The sequence below is a fragment of the Rhinolophus sinicus genome, linkage group LG06, assembly GCF_036562045.2.
Source record: "Rhinolophus sinicus isolate RSC01 linkage group LG06, ASM3656204v1, whole genome shotgun sequence".
Classification (NCBI taxonomy): Eukaryota; Metazoa; Chordata; class Mammalia; order Chiroptera; family Rhinolophidae; genus Rhinolophus; species Rhinolophus sinicus.
Genome location: NC_133756.1, coordinates 138,922,762 through 138,939,411, shown reverse-complemented (window position 1 = coordinate 138,939,411; position 16,650 = coordinate 138,922,762). Strand labels below are relative to the sequence as shown.

General features: G+C 39.3%; 1 protein-coding gene across 2 annotated transcripts in view; it reads left to right on the top strand.

Annotated features, from left to right (window-relative positions):
- Positions 1-16,650, top strand: part of LGR4 (leucine rich repeat containing G protein-coupled receptor 4) — a 94,689-nt gene that overhangs the window by 41,399 nt on the left and 36,640 nt on the right. For both annotated transcript variants that reach the window (XM_019749172.2, XM_074336154.1), the window contains exon 2: positions 7,828-7,899. In XM_019749172.2, the coding sequence (XP_019604731.2) occupies positions 7,828-7,899 (72 nt within the window). The remainder of the gene's footprint in view (positions 1-7,827; positions 7,900-16,650) is intronic.

Here is a 16,650-nt window from a genome sequence, read left to right as displayed (position 1 = left end):
CCAGCACTTGGTGTTGTCAGCTATTAATATTTTTTCACATTTTAGCCATTCTACTAGCGTGGTATCTCATTGTGATATAATTTTGTCTTTCCCTAAAGACAAATGTTGAACATCTTTTTTGTGCTCTATGCCATTTGTGTAATAGTCTTTGATGAAGTGTCTGTTCAAATCTTTTTGCCCATTTTACAGCCAGGTTTATGTTCTTACTGAGTTTTGAGAGTTCTTTCTATATTATAGATACAAACCCTTTATCTGATGTATGTTTTGCAAAAATGTGCTCCCAGTCTGTTTCGTGTGTTTTCCCTTAACAGTGACAATGCAGCTTTGAAAGTCTTTAATGGAAAAATTCTAAAAGGCCCTAAAATAGAGGTTTTAGTTCATGAGAGTAGATAAATGAAAGAAACGTTTTTCTCTGTATCTCTTATAGCAGAACGTTTTTATTCTTATTATTTTTTTAAGATATGAAGGTGGCATTTTCTCTAGCCTTTCTATGTTGTTAGGAAGATTGTATGCTACCGGTAGGATGTTTAAGCACCTTAAATAGGTAATGACTTTGCAATGTGATGAGTTTTCTCTGCAGTAATTAGCATTTATTTTTAAGTGTTAGTGTGGTAATTGTAGCAGCTACCGTGTTTTCCCGAAAATAAGACCTAGCTGGACAATCAGCTCTTCTATGTCTTTTGGAGCAAAAATTAATATAAGACCTGGTCTTATATAAGACCTAGTATTATATTATATTAAACTGTATATTATATATTATATTATATATTATACCCGGTCTTATATAACACCCGGTCTTATAGTAAAATAAGTATGCTATTTCCATACTCAAAATGCTATTCCAATATGGCAATCTGTCTTATAGTAAAATAAGACCAGGTCTTATATTAATTTTTGCTCCAAAAGATGCATTAGAGCTGATTGTCTGGCTAGATCTTATTTTCAGGGAAACATGGTATCCTCCTAAGGATTGCAAGTTTACAGAGAAGCAAGCTTTGGATTCTTTCCTCTGGGTAGCACTGAGCCTTTGTGCGTGAAACCCCAGAGAAAATGCCACGTAGCATGAATACTATTTATCCCGCTGCCTAAAACTGTAGTAGAGAGGTTGCATGCAGCATTAGAAGGTGTCTATTGTGACATCAAGATTGATTTTAGCAGTGCCAAAACATGTAAGGTCAGAAAAATATCTCTGGAGCAAAATCTGACTAAAATGGCATATATTCTGTTTTGGCCCCATTTCTGCAGTGTGAAGAACAGATTCTTTGTGTATATGTAGCTGTTCCAATTGCTTTCAAAATAATGCACTTTTAAAAAGTTAATTTTAATTGCACATTGCAACAGTGTCTTAAACAGTAATAACAAGTTAAGAATAGAGTGGACTGATGGATTTTATTTTTTCCCTCCAGTTTTAATGAATTGCACAGTGTTTTAAAACATGTTTTTATAAAAGCAACAATTACTCAGTGAAATCTGCTTATAGCATAATAAGTGGACATCTAAACATTAAAAACATGCTCCATTGTAGTCTTAATACATTTAAATGTTAACGTATGAAATATTACAAACACATAAAACATAGCAGAACAGAAACCATCCCCAAGATTTAACAGATTTTACTGTTTGGCCATCATTTCTTCAGGGTACTCTTTGTTTTCTCCAAAAAATAAAACATAACAAATAGAGCTAAACCCTATGCCAATCCCATTACCATTGCTTCTCCTTTCACCCCCAAAAGTAACCACAGTCTTGAACTTAGTACATATTATTCCTATACTTGTTTTCTGTATGTTTACTGTATTCAGATGTATCCAAGAAAAAGCATACACTAGGATTTTGTGTCTTAAAACATTATGTAAATTTTATGTAAAAACTAACAAGCTATATGCAACCTTTCGCTATTTAGTTTTCTGATGGATTTTCATAAAACAATTCTAAAAAGAACCATGAGCATATATTTTGCTAGAAAAGCCTCACCATCCCAGCATAGTGCCTTGTACATGAGTGGATAATGGATACTTTGTAAATGTTTGTTAAATGGATGACAGTATATTTCCTTTTTTCTTGTAAAGGAAAAATCCTTAATTAACCTCTTTTTCCTTTTGGCCTGGTGGCTTCCAGTAGCAAGGACGTTCCCATCCATGATGTATGGCCTGCCAAAAAACAGCTCAGCTGGATATATTAGACTCTCATAGTTATACTTTCGTTAAAAAGATTTTTTATTTTTCATTTTGCAAATGAAGAACCTTAGATGTCAAGAGATAAACATGTCCATAACTATGTAATTTCATATTTGTAAGAAGTATAAACCACACATAGAAGATGCATCTGTAATGACACCCATGAAATATGACAGTGGTTATATCTGGGTATTGATATTGTGGATGGTTTTCTTTGTATTTCAGGGAGTTTTTTAAAAAAACAGTTAACATAGGTTACATTTGTTGTTATAAAAAGGCGGGGCGGGGGAAGAGATGACTTGCCCAAAAATATGAAATTGTGTCAGAAAAGAAATTAAACTCTACATGAGCTTTGACTAGAACTTTGGGGTTATATGTGTGTCTATATCTACTGCTTGTCAACAAGAAAGACCTTGCCTTCAAATTTGTTCCACCAGAGACATTTTTCAAATTTAGTTTTAGTTTTTGTTCATGCTGTAGACGTCTGTTAACTGAAGATTGCCCTGCAATTTTTGGTTGATTACTAATGACGCTAGAAAAGTCATTGGAATAGTATTAGCTCTAAATCATTATCAACTTGTGTTCGTTGAGTTTAAAGACGTCACCATTTTCTAGAGAACTCACTGTTCTCTAGAATATACATCTAATTAATTGACTTTTTAAACTGCTGAGATGTTATCAACAATATGGCAGAACAGCACAGTTTTATCTAATACCAGTAGGAAGGCTTATTCAAATTTAGATAACATTGGATCTGTCACAGTATATTTAAAACTAAATAATTCTGTGGCAAAAGGCCCAGACCTGGCAAGCACGCAGTGGCAGAGCCCACAGTGTTACACGCTTGGCCATCAGCAAACAGGTTAGGCTTGCTTAGGGAGCCTTTTATAGGGGTTTTAAAAGGTACCTTGTTGAAACATGACGTTCCTCTTTACTGTTGAGATACTTGAGCATTAGTGAATTTTATGAGGGAAAAAAGATGAGAGTTTAACCACTGGGGAGATTTAGCAGTCTAAATTAAACAATTGCACCCTTTAAATTTTAATATTGGACTCAGTGACTGTTGGTATTTGAGCGTTCACCTTTATTTTTCTAGGGGGGGGGGGTTCATGTGCTTTGGTATTTCTGAGTTCTGTGTTAAAAATTTGGAAGCATTGCGTTGTGTGAGTGTAATATGCAGATGGAGCTCTGCTCCAGTTAGTGTACCTTGGGAGACCTAACCAGCAAGAAGTCTGTTACAAAACAAATAAATATGTGTAGAAAAGATACACTCAAGAATCCCACTCCCCCAAGTGAAAGTTCTAGGTTGTATGTCTTGCTTTTTCACTCAACTGCTGGAGGTCATCCTGATCTTTTTGAAAATGGCTCTGGTGTTCCCTTGTCCTTTCAAAAATTTTCTATAAGAATATAATTTCTTTTTCTTCCTTCCTTCCTTCCTTCCTTCCTTCCTTCCTTCCTTCCTTCCCCCTCCATTCCTCCCTCCCTCCCTCCCTCCCTCCCTCCCTCCCTCCCTCCCTCCCTCCCTTCCCTCTCTCTCTCTCTCTTTTTTTTTTTTAAGAGTGCTTCACTGTCAACAATGGGGCCTCAACTTTTTTCTTTTAAAATGAATCATTTGATCTTGAAGGGCTCTTCCAGCTTAAAATCTTTGGCACTTGGAGTTCTAGAGTTTAGAGTGGTGTTTTATAGGTAGGAACAACTTCAGGTTCTAAGTCTTCTGCACCATTTCGTGTTTCTCTTGTGCAAAAGGGGCTTCTTTCTGGGAAGGAAGGCCACAGAGGCGGAGTGATGCTTGGCCTAGCCTTAGCCCATTCTGGGTCCACTGAATTCAGATAGCTTCCATGATCAGCAAAAACATGGGCAGTGATAAGATAGAATACTATTACTTAGCTTCTTATACGTGACTTGCCATTTTCTGATCTTCACAGTAGTCTACAAAGGTATAGTTATTACTACTTCCATTTTTTTTCCAAATGAGAAAGGTAGGGCTCAGAAAATATGAAGAGCTTGCCCAAGGTAGTGAATCCACAGGTAAACCTTGGTCTGTCTGGCTCCCAAGCCTTCCAACTACACTAGGCTACCTTCCAGTAAAAGCCATCAGTTCTCTTGAAATTACCCTTCAGAGGTGTTTATGAGTTGGTGGTGCTCTGACCTTGTATGATTTTTTGGTTTCGATGTTACATTTATTTTCTTCTTGGAATGCGGGATGGCCAATCACTGTTTTAATTCCAGATGTTTCTGGGAAGATTGTATCGCTTGTATGAATGTCAGGGCACTGATCTGGAGGTGTGTCTTCGAGCTGAAAAATTTCTGTGCAACTTTCTTGTACTTATGTATTTTAATAATTTCTATGGCTTATGAGCCTAATATATGTGTAATTATTGGCATAGCGCTTCCATCTGTAACTTGTTAGAGTTAACTCATCACTGCCAGCATCCTTTCCAAGGTTAAGCTCTCTTGCTGGTGTTGGTGATGTCAGGTCTGGAATCGACTCTTAAGGCTGTCTGTAGGTTGTTTATCACCATTAGCCCTCATTATTTTAAATGAGTACCCACCCACTTCATACTCTGTAACCACATGTTTCCAGTGCTTCTCTGGAGATAACATCTTGTAGCATCTTTTTAACCTTATTCACAAATATTTTGTAACTGAAGTCCAGAAAGTAGGAGGGAAAAACACACATGAAGAGAGAAAGTTTGGGTGGGTGAAATTTAGAACAATTTGGAAACAAGTGTTGCTCCTGAATGTGAAGCTTTGAAACAAAACTTTACCTCATGTTTAACATGTATTAGTTTGTAAATATAGAGTCCCAGTAATTGCATTTATAGCTCACAGCAAAACTACCTGTTATGTCTTGTTACTCTGAGGGGGAAAAAAATGAGAGAATTATATAGGTGTATGTGTTTTAAAGAATTGGAATGCAGAGAATAGTGTAGTGTAAATTCTCTCTAATTATGTGTCTTTTTTTGGTGAGGCAATTCATCATATTTTGTGTTACTATGATACTCACCTGAATTCAGGTGTGCCAAACTTAGAGGCAACTGTATGGAGGTTCTCCTTTTGTAAAGTAATACATTATGGTTGTCCCTCTTCCTCCTCTTATTGGAATGACTAAAGAGCACCAAAACTGTGTGATATTTTATGGAATCACTGCTTATTCAGATTATTAGTTTACCTTTCAATACGATTAAACGTTTTGTTGTTTTCTTAAGAGTGATTCTATTGGTTAAGGCCAAATGTGTTTACAGTGGGAGTGACTCAGTTTTATAATGGTGAATTAATAGTCTCTAAGTTTTGTGTTATGGTAAATTTTTCAGAAACATGCCCTTTCCATAAAATGAAACTCGTGTATTTTCATCAGGAAGGGTGGGCCCCTGTATGAATGTGTACTGCCGAAAAAGGTGAATCATGGAAGTATATAATGTCAGGCTTGGAAGACACTCAACCCATCAGTTCAACTCCCTCCTCTTACAGATGAGCAAAGTGAGGCCGAGGATTACACAGCAGCTACTTGGCTGTGGCAGGAGTTGAGCCTGATTTTTCTGACCCTTATTTTGGTGCCATTGCTCCAGTATCTTGAAACACTCAAAAGGGTTTCCTCCCCTTCCCCACGGATAATGATAGCTGACTGAAGTAGTATCGGGCCTGTGTTTAAAAATAATTACTTAACATATATTAGTTTAACATATATTAGTTTGCAAATATGGAGACCCTGGAGAAGAATTTTTTCCTGGAGAATATTAATTTTGTTTTTCTTATGTTATCTTTAATAGAATTTGATATAAAATTTTGGAATGCATGTGAATCTCTGGTCATAAAGGTCATCTTCAGAAAAGTTTCACGGGGGCAGCTGGTTAGCTCAGTTGGTTAGAGCATGGTACTCTCAACACCAACGTTGCTGGTTCAGTCCCCACATGGGCCACTATGAGCTGCTCCCTCCACAACTAGATTGAAACAACTACTTGACTTGGAGCTGATAGGTCCTGGAAACACACACACACACACACACACACACACACACACACACACATACACACACACGAAAAGTTTCACGTTCTAGGAAATTTATATGAACTTCGATTCCTGAATTGCTAAAGCTATTTATAGTTTTTGTTTTGTTTTGTTTTTTTAATTGTCAAGCAAAATTGTTCTTTCTGAGTTTCATTGATGATTTTGCCAAGGTCTTGGGGGCAGTCTCCCTCCATCTTTTCAACCTTGGTGGTACAGAGCATTTGCTTTATATCTTGACTACCACTGGAGAGAAGTAACTGGATTCAAGTGATATTTAGGAAGATTCACAGTTAAGGTCATGGACTCTGGAGTTCCCATTTCCTGTTGTTACACCACTTGTTGAGTGGCCTTGGGGACATGATTTAACCTCAGTAAGCCTCAGTTTCCCCATTTGTAAACTTAGATTTTATGTGCAATCTTAGTTTTCTCTACACGTTAGCTACTCCTGTGGTTGCTGTGTTTGTTGCTGCAGTTATATTGTTATTTCCAAGCCAAAGAGCTTTCCAAATGTGCCTTTGGAAGGGCTAGTAAGAAGGGATGCAAATTCCATTTCTAAGTTTTAGTGAAAGGGAAGATGGGGAGAAGAGACTCACCTACGCTGGTACGGAAGTTGTCACCTCCTTTCAAAGAAAATTTTACCTAACTGCAGTCATGAAAATTACAGTGTTTCTGTGGTTGGCTGGTTTTTGTGTGCTTGATTTGTCTTCTGCCTTTTTATAACCAATGTGTCTAATCTGGTAAAGAGAAGGTCACAGTTGTGAATTCTCCTGGTGATTTCTAGAAAGGAGAGGCTTGAAGACTCAGCTACATACTTTAACACGATACAAGAGGCAGAAGAAACTGAGGGAGGCAACCAACCCATTGCGGGCTGGGACTGTCCCTTATGAGGCTGCTAACCTGTCTTTCATAATATTGGTATTAAGTGGAGAATGGAAGGAGAAAGCCAGTTCAATAGGCAGATGCCCGGGAAGACGGCAATGGTTAATAAAGTATGTTTTAGCCGTTTAAACGACTTAGTTGTTGAGTTGCAGTATCAAGCAAGTTCTCTCTTTTCTGGTGTGTCTCTAAGGAAAACTGGAAATGGGCTGCATACCTGTCATGTATGCACTTGTCTCTAGCTTGCATCTGTTCATAGGCTAAAAATGAAATCCACTTACAACTATTACCTGGAGGACTTTTATATGTTTTGCAGAAAATGTGACTGGGATACAGCTAGGACCTGTTTTATTGTTCCTGACAGTGGCATAAGAAGCCACTCTTGCCAGCAATTTTTTTTTTTCTTTTTTTAAATGAAGTTCTGGGGTATTTGTTTATTTTTATCAGGTACAGCACTTTGAATACAGAGCACCCGGAAACCACACTGACCCACTCATTGTAGATAGTTTTTGTAGTCATTTTCCCAAGGAAAACCCAGGATCTGGGTACTTTTCTGAGTTACGGAACATAATTTATAATAAAAGGTTTAGCTTTTCTCTGTTTTCTGCATTCTGAAGCCAAATTATGACTATTCCTATGTCTGTCTGTCTTCTATGCTCATTTTTCTTGTTTCTTTACAAAGTCTCCACACCTAATTATTTTTCTGTTGAATTAAGTGCTTTAAGTCTAATAACACTTAGATAACGATCTTCTTTATGTTTTCCAGGGATATCAGTATGAACAACATTACTCAATTGCCAAAAGACGCATTTAAGAACTTCCCTTTTCTGGAGGAGCTGTAAGTATCACTTTGACAAATGTTGTTTGTTTGTTTGTTTTTCCTCTTTAGAAGCTCTTATGACCTATCATCTAATATTTCTGGTTAGGGGGACATATGGATAGCTTCAGTGAGCTTTATGCAAATGAAATCATGTTTTTTGGGGGAGGAAACAAACTTGATTTTTTAAGCAGTGTCATTGCTGAAGTTATTTTTGAAAGCAAGCACTAAAAATGCTACTTCCATAAGACTTTTTTTTTCCCTGCAATTATAACCATGGATGCTGCAGTGACACAAGTTAATTATAGTGTGATCCCTAGACAACAAGGCTGCTGTGTAATTACCATTGTTGTCAGAGGAGTTGCTGTATGGGTAACACAACCATAAAAAATAATACAAGGCATGTCTCGGTCATGATACAGCAGACAATATCAGTGCCAGCAAGCAGAAAACTGAGTGTGGGTCGCCTCGGACATTTGCGGATGACTTTTGCGGATGGGGTGAAGGCAAGGGACATCTTCCGGGTCGCTAAGACCACCTGTAACTTGAAGACTGTTTCTGAACTTGTCAGCTGCATATCACATTTCCAGCTTAACAGTTTACATTGTGGAGAATTTCTTTCCACTTGTTTTCACCTCCATTGTGTTTTGTGAAGTTCATGGTTAAAACTAGGCCCTTTTAGATTTTTAAGGAATTGGGAAGTGTGTGTGTGTGTGTGTGTGTGTGTGTGTGTGAAGAATCCAGGTGAAAAAAGGAAAATCAGACTCGAATCAAGTTAAATATAGATGTTTAATGACCAAGCTAATTGATTATGCAGTACTGTGTGGAGGTAAGAAGTGTACAGTCTGATACGAAGAACATCAAAGAGACATAGCCCTGAAGGAATCTAAATTCAGATTACAGAGTGAGTCCTACAGCCCAGCTGTTGAGTATTAGATGCAAGTCTGTGAATGTCTCCTGTCTCAGCTCTGCCCCTCCCCTAGCGCGGGCTCTGGAATCACATATAAGAAGGCAGGTTGTGCTCCCTGCTTTTGACGGAGCACTGAAATAGCAGCTAAGGATTTAATAAAGTTAAGGAGAAAGTTTTCTTCCCACACTACTTAGTTGAACGTAATGTTCCCACAGCAAAAACTGAGCAGAGACTATTTGCCACTTCCAAGCTTGTGAACTGGATCAAGTTACTTGAGTTCCCTCTGCTCAGTTTCTTTGTCTATTAGGTGCAGACAGCAACAGCCCCTCCTGCGTAGCATTGTGGTGAAGACAGAATGAATTAATAGAAGTTAACTGCTTAGGACAGTGCATGAAACAGAGAGAGTGTTATGTAAATGCTGGCTAGTATTTATGTTGAAAGTGCATAAGGAAAATAAAAGCACTGAAATGTATAAACAATATTATGTTTGGGTAAAAGGATTAGATGCATGTTTTATTTTATTTAGGCCTCTGTGTGTGTGTGTGTGTGTGTGTGTGTGTGTGTGTATCTGTGCGTGGTTTTCTTTTCTTTCTTTTTTTTTGGGGGGTGGGGAAACATTGTAATAAATAGTTATATATTTTTAAAATTTAAATTGAATTTGAAATGAGTGCCCTATGTATTTACTTGAAGGCCGACTCCTCACTGCTCCTAATCAAGCTTTAGATGCCTTACCGATTCCTTTTTATTTCACCTACAGTTTTAGATTTAGCATTAGTCTCCCTTTACAGAAGTAATTATGCAATGAAAGGACGTTAACAAGTGGCTGTTCAGCTATTGTATAACCACTGTGGGACAGGTGACGTACCAAATAGGAAAAGGAGACGCTCTCCTTTCTTTGGGCGGGGCGGTTGTGTACAGACCATCTTTGCTCAGGCCTTTGATTGCCAGCTCCACTCTGAGGCATTTTGTAGTGAGGACCGGGAGGCGGAGTCAAAACCTGCTTAACCTCTGCTTTGTGCAGTTCACATCTTGGGTTTCTTAAAATCTCAAATGACCAAGCATATGTCAAGCTCATGATTTCTGTCAACCGAAACTTTTAATTGGAACCAAATTGAATTTGACCACTCGTTCTTTGTAGTTAGGTCATGTTCTCTCCGTATTCTGCTGCCGCTGTGATGGGAGCCCATCAAATCAGTTCAGTACACCTTCTCCAAATAGTGTGTGGGATTTCAATATTGTGTTCAGTGTGGAGAAAGCTGATGGTTAATTTTAACGAATAGTTCAGAGTAGTGTTTCATACTCTGGGAATACTTCAGGCATTCAAGGGAATTTTTTTCCATGTTAATATAAACATGGTAAAAAGCCCATGTTTTTTCTTTACAAAACAGTGTAGTTGATTTTGACATTCCAAAATGATGCTGCCATGACTATTGTAATATTTCATAAACAGCGTAACCATTAGTCAAGAAGTCATCTGGAAGTCATTTAAGAGTGATTGTGAAGCTGAAGTGCCCTGAGTAGAAATGATTTACTGAGGGTTTTTTCCCCCCATGATACTTAATGAAGTGCACTTTACAAGATGTGACCAGTTCGGCCAAATTTTATATGATGATCCAGAATCCTTGGCGTAGTGGGTGAACTCACTTCCCAACCATACATAAGCCGTGTTTATAGAGATTTACATGTTCGCTTATTCGTTCGGCACATACAGAAGCCTGCTGTATGCAGATCCTGTGGTGGGTGCCAGGGATACAGAGACTAGTAAGGATGGTCTTTGCCCTTGGAGGTGACAGTCTCTCTAGAGTTTTGGTGTCCAGTGCCATAGCCACTTGCCACAGGTGGTTATTTAAATTTAGATTTAAAATAATTAACATGAGGGGGCCGGCCCAGGGGCTCAGGTGGTTGGGGCTCCATGCTCCTAACTCCAAAGGCTGCCGGTTCGATTCCCACATGAGCCACTGGACTCTCAACCACAAGGTTGTCGGTTCAACTTGAGTCCCATGAGGGATGGTGGGCTGCGCCCCCTGCAACTAAAATTGAACACAGCACCTTGAGCTGAGCTGCTGCTGAGCTCCCAGATGGCTCAGTTGGTTGGAGCCTGTCCTCTCAACCACAAGGTTGCCGGTTTGACTCCCGCAAGGGATGTGGGCTGTGCCCCCTGCAACTAGAAAACGGCAACTGGACCTGGAGCTGAGCTGCGCCCTCCACAACTAAGACTGAAAGGACAACAACTTGACTTGGAAAAAAGTCCTGGAAGTACACACTGTTCCCCAATAAAGTCCTGTTCCCCTTCCCCAATAAAATCTTTTAAAAAAAAAGAAACAAAGAAGTCTTTTAAAAAATAAATAAGTAATTAACATGAAAGAAAATTTAAAATCCTGTTCCCATCATGGAACTAGCCATGTTTTAAGTGCCCAGTCTGTGGCTAGCGGCTATTGTATTGACCTTTCCCAATAGTGCAGAAAGTTCAATTGGACAATATAGGAAGAGCTAGAACTAACACTTGATGTAGCAGTGGTGGATGGAGATGGTCATAGAAATGTGTGCAGGGTCAGTGGAAGCCCAAAGCCATATGTTTACTTGAGACTGTAGGGTTTGAGAAAGGCTTCCCGGAATAGCTTCAGCTGAGTCTTGAAGGGCACAAGGGAGTTAGGCAGTGTGGGGACAGAGCCAGGAGTGCAGTTTCCAGGCTCTCGGCCTCACGTGGAAAGGTGCTGGCTCAGGTAGTAAATGGCCATCAGCTGTGGCTAGTTGGCCATCAGCTGTAACCAGTGAGCCATTGGCCACTAATATAAGTGCTGTGGCTACACTAGCAGAAAATGGGGGCTACCAAGCAGATGGTGGCTGAGCTAGCAAGAGTGGATTGCAGTTAGCAAGTGAGGTTGGCAGGCAGAGACAAGTGGACAGCGGGTTGCGGATCGTGTGGCTCCTGCTTCCTGTGTCTCCAACCCAGCCTCCAGCGAGAATATAGTGGTATGACTCCTCTACCTATGGCTCCATGGGTGTTCCTTTTTGGCCTCACCATGTCCTGTGTTCTTATGTGGGGAGCGGGACCAGAGATCCTGCATGAAACCCTGCATGACACTGGGTAATACGGGTGCTCGGGGAAGAAACTGGCATGTGCAAAGACACAGAGGTAGACATGTCAGAAGTATGAGAACATCATAAGTGGTTAGTTATTCCTATTGAAACACAGAGAAATGTGAAATATTAAAAGGTAGAGAAATGTCAAGAGATGAGGCCAGATCATGAAGGGGCATTTTAAACTAAGGAGTTTAGACTTTATCCTGAAGGACTTGATTGGATTTGAGGGTGAGTAATAGGGACGATACTAAAGATATTTGCTCTGAATGATTGGGTGCCATTCACTGAGACTGGGAACCCAGAGCGCCAAACTGTTTTATAAAGATAATGATGGTAGATGGCATGCATACAGGGCTGTCCATTGTGTAAAAGTTCATTCTTCTAACTGTGAGGAGAGGAAGCATTTTACAAAAGCAGAAGCCAAGCTGAAGACGGTAAGTTCCTCGTTTAAGCTCACGTACCTGGTGTGTAGTTTTGCTGGGACTTGAAGTCAGATCTCCAGAGCCCTGTTCTTTCTGAAACACTATGAATGATGCATATATATTCTCAGGGAAACACTTCTTCCAACTTTTTTAATACTTTATATACTATTGTTGCCAGTTATTTTATTTTCACATCTAAACTACTTTTGAAAGTTTTATACTTCATAAACATCATAAGCCCCCCCCCTCTGGGGATACAAAAACATAGGTTCTGGTTCTAAATTCAATACATACAAAGTCTGAACTCTTTGGCCAGTCTCTTGACTTTTGCACCTCAGTTTTTTGCTCTTTAAAATGGGACTCCTCCTGGTAGTATTGTGAAGGGAAAAATGGAATAAATTTTGTAAAAGTGCTTTGTGAACATAATGTGCTATGTTCAAATGAGTAAGGTACATTCTACTACTCCTCTTAAACATTGCAGTCTTTCTTTTTCTTGAGTGTTTGGGGGAGAGATTGTTGTGATTGGGGATGGAAGGTGGAGTGGGCCAATACAGGTTTCTGTTAACGATGTAAAAGGAAAGTCAGAGTTCTTGGAAAACATTTGTTTAGCATCGGTAGGATCTGTTTTCTGATGTGACCCTGCCACAACTGTTTCCAGCTCTCCGTGAGACCTGTTCGGGGCATTAGCCATTTAGGGAATGGCTGAAATGTGGAGTTGTGAAATCAATTTAATTAGAAAATAGCAGAGGGTATGTCCAACTACTTTTCCATAGGTGACCAAGAAAAATCCGTGGATGCTTTGAGCTTAGATGTTGCAAAAGCTATAGAAACCATTGTCAATTTGGGCACTTGTACAGTTACTACTTAATACATAAGACGAGGATAATTCCATTTGTTTCAAAATATGCTTTGACTTTGGAACTCTTCACAATGCTAAAGTGAAACTTAGGTCTCTGAGTACTAATTCAAGACCACTCCTCGTTTTTGTTTTGTTTTTAACCTATAGGACAAATAATTATAAATGGAGGCATTATTTTATAAAGGAGGACAGGGAGATTTGAATAGGGAGATTTCAAATGAAATACAAAGAGTGGGTCAAAACTAAATAGTTTAATTCTATGTAAATACTGGCCAGTATATGTATATATGTGCGTGCGCGCATGTGTGTGTGTGTGTGTGTGTGTGTATATATATATATATATATATATGAATTCAGATTTACAAAATGTTGTAGGCATAAAGAACTTTGCACATACCATTCACTCAGATTCCCCAAATGTTAACGTTCTTTCTCTCTCTCTCTCTACGCACACATGCACACACTATATAAAATGTAAAATATATGTAGATTTTTTCGAACTATTTGAGAGTAAATTGCAGTCAAAATGCCCTTTTACCTCTAAATGCTGTATTGTTTATTCCAAAAACACAAGGATATTTACTTAAATAATTGCAGTACAGTTGTCAAACTCAGAAAACTAGCGTTGATATATATTATCATCTGATCTGTAATTTTTATGCAACTTTAACAGCTGTTCCACTAATGTTCTTTATAGCAAAAGAAACAAGTTTCTGGTTCAGGATACAAACTAGAACCACAAGTTGCATCAGGTTACTGTGTCTTGATAATTTGTTTTCAATTTCTAAAACTTTTTTTATAGTCTCTATCTGAGTTAATGCATATAATTAAAAGAGGTCAAGTCTGGCAAAGGGAACCTCTTAGGGTGCAATAGACATAAGAATGGCAGCCAACAGTTATTGACAGTTTGTTATGTGCTAAAAATGTAATACATACCACGTGATTTAATGCTCACAAAGTCCCATCCCTGTGAGGTACATAGAATTTATTATCACCTCAATTTACAGATAAGGACATGGAGGCTTTAGAGAGGTGAAAAACTCACTGTGTCATATAATAAGTAGCAGAGCCAGGGTTTGAATCCATGTTGATCTGATTCAAGTCTTTCGTCTTAATTTCTAAGCTGTAATATCCTCGAGAGGCACAGGATGGGAAGGAAGCTTAAGAGACCATCCCTTCACTATCACCTACAGCTTTAAGTATGTTCATAGCTAAACACCATCAAAGGTGATTGGGTGTCTGCTCAACATTTCCTTTAGTCAATTCATTGAATAAACATTTTATTAACAAGGAGTTCTTTGTCAAATGAGATTTTCTTGTTTAGCCATAGCATTTATAGATGAGACCATCAAGGGCCAGGCCAAGATGAGTGGCTTGCCCACAGTGCCACAGTGAGTGTGTAACTGAGCCAGAATTAGATCTATATAGTTCAGTGCCATTTCCACTATCTCCTATCAGCTTTTATATCTGAGATGTGTAAATGGTCTCAAATATTCTTACCAGGTTGTTCCGAGCTGTTGAAAGTAGCTATTATTCTCTTCTAATACAAGGAATTTCCTTTGCTTTGAAACTAAGGTTTGACTTGCTTAACACTCCTTTGAGGAAGGCTCTCAGATAAGCTCTGTCAAACTGCAGTAATTTCCCAGAAAAAGCAAAAGAGTTCCTCATTGCTCTGGTGATATTTGACAGTTAAAAATATTATATTCTTGGAAGCATTCTCTTGTTTCACTTTATAGCACTCGGGTAGGAGGGCTTGGTAGCAAAGATCACTGCCCAGACTGACTGGGCAGTGTGTAGTGAGCTCACAGAGGAGTATTACTTGTACGATTCAAATATTTTTTATGTGTCCTTTGGGGGAATTCTCAGATTAGGGAATCTGAGGATGAGTGAAAGGGTGAAAAGAGAGAAATGGGAAGGAACCTTGTACTAACTGGACCTACTATGTAGGCCCTCCTAGAGCAAACATGATTTGTTTTAACTCATAATGGTCTGTGAGCTATATTAGTTTCCGTTTTGCTGATGAGGAGGCTGAGGTTTTCCTCAGAGAGGTTAAGTAACTTTTCCAAGGTCACATAGCTTATTATAGTAATGGACCTGGTTTCAATCCCAGGTCTGACTCTGTTCCTATACATGTGGAGAGGATGAAGAAAGACTTATTAGACAATTAATTAATTCAACAAAGTTGTGTTTGGTAAAACACCGTGTTCAATGCTGAATTAAATGGGATTCATGTCTTCACGAGAGATGAACAGTGTACTGGATGAAGTTATGGGCGTTCAAAGGAGAAGAGAAATAACTTCTAGCAAGAAAGATTAAGGAAGACCTCATCAAAGAGTTGGCATTTCTGGAGAGCCTTGAGGAGGGAGAGTAGGAGTTACTCATGAGCATCTAAGGAAAAGGGGCATTAGCAATGATACGGACACAGACTGGGATAGGTAGTAGGGATGATGTGGTGTTTGGTTTGATTGTAATGCTGAATTCCTGAAAAGGAGTTATGGGAAAGAAGCTAGAAAGGCGTTTAGGGCTGGACTGAGGGCCTTTCTTGGCGGACTAATAAGGGGTTTCAAGTTTTGAGTGGCTGCTGAAGGTCATTGAGCTAGGAAGACACTTGATCACATATGACTTTCAATCAGTGTAATCTCATAGCAGAGAGTAGGATGCTTGGAATTGAGAGCGTGCAGGGAGACAAATGAAGATGCTCGTGGCAGTGGTGCAGGGGGAAATGATGAGAATCTGAACTACGGCAGACGAGGGGCGGGGACAGGGAGGAGGAAGCGGATGCAAAAGATGTTGTGGAAATAGAACCACGAGGATGTCTCAGCTGGGATGATGGGGTGTCAGTGATAACACTTAATTTTAAGATTTCCAGGAGTCTGGTGGTGCTTTGACAAAATTAAAGGCAATACAGAAAGAGAAATGGTTTCAGAAGAGATTGCATGCAGTTTTGCATGCACATATTGACTCTAGGTGGGATTTGGGTGGGTGGGATCTGGAAATACAGGTGTAGAGTCGAGAATAGAGAATCATGAGTATAGATTTGGGAGTCTTTTCTTTTGAGGTGATTACTGGAAACATTAAATTGAAAAAGCTTGCCAAGGGAGAGAGGGTAGATGAAAAGGGAAGGAGGCCAAAGACAACTCCTTGGGAAACACTTGAATTAGGGTGTGGGAAGAAGACCAAGTGCCAGAAGAGCAGGAGAATTAGGGCAGAACTATGCCCCAGGAGCTGTGGGAGGAGAGGGTTTTCACAAGAAATGAAGAATCAGCGTTCACATACTGGAGAAAGGGGCCCACGGCCAGATATTGAAAAGGCCTGGAATTTAAGTTTTTAAAGAATCATTTCAGTAGGGTTTGAGAGTGGCTTTGGGGGGAAGAAGTTCATCAAGGAACAGGCATTTGGGGACTGCTAGTAGGTGGTTTCTGGCTTTTGGAGAGTAGATAAAGCTTGGGGTATGTACTGAATTTGACAGGAGTCCACAGGGTTTAAGAGGCAGAAAC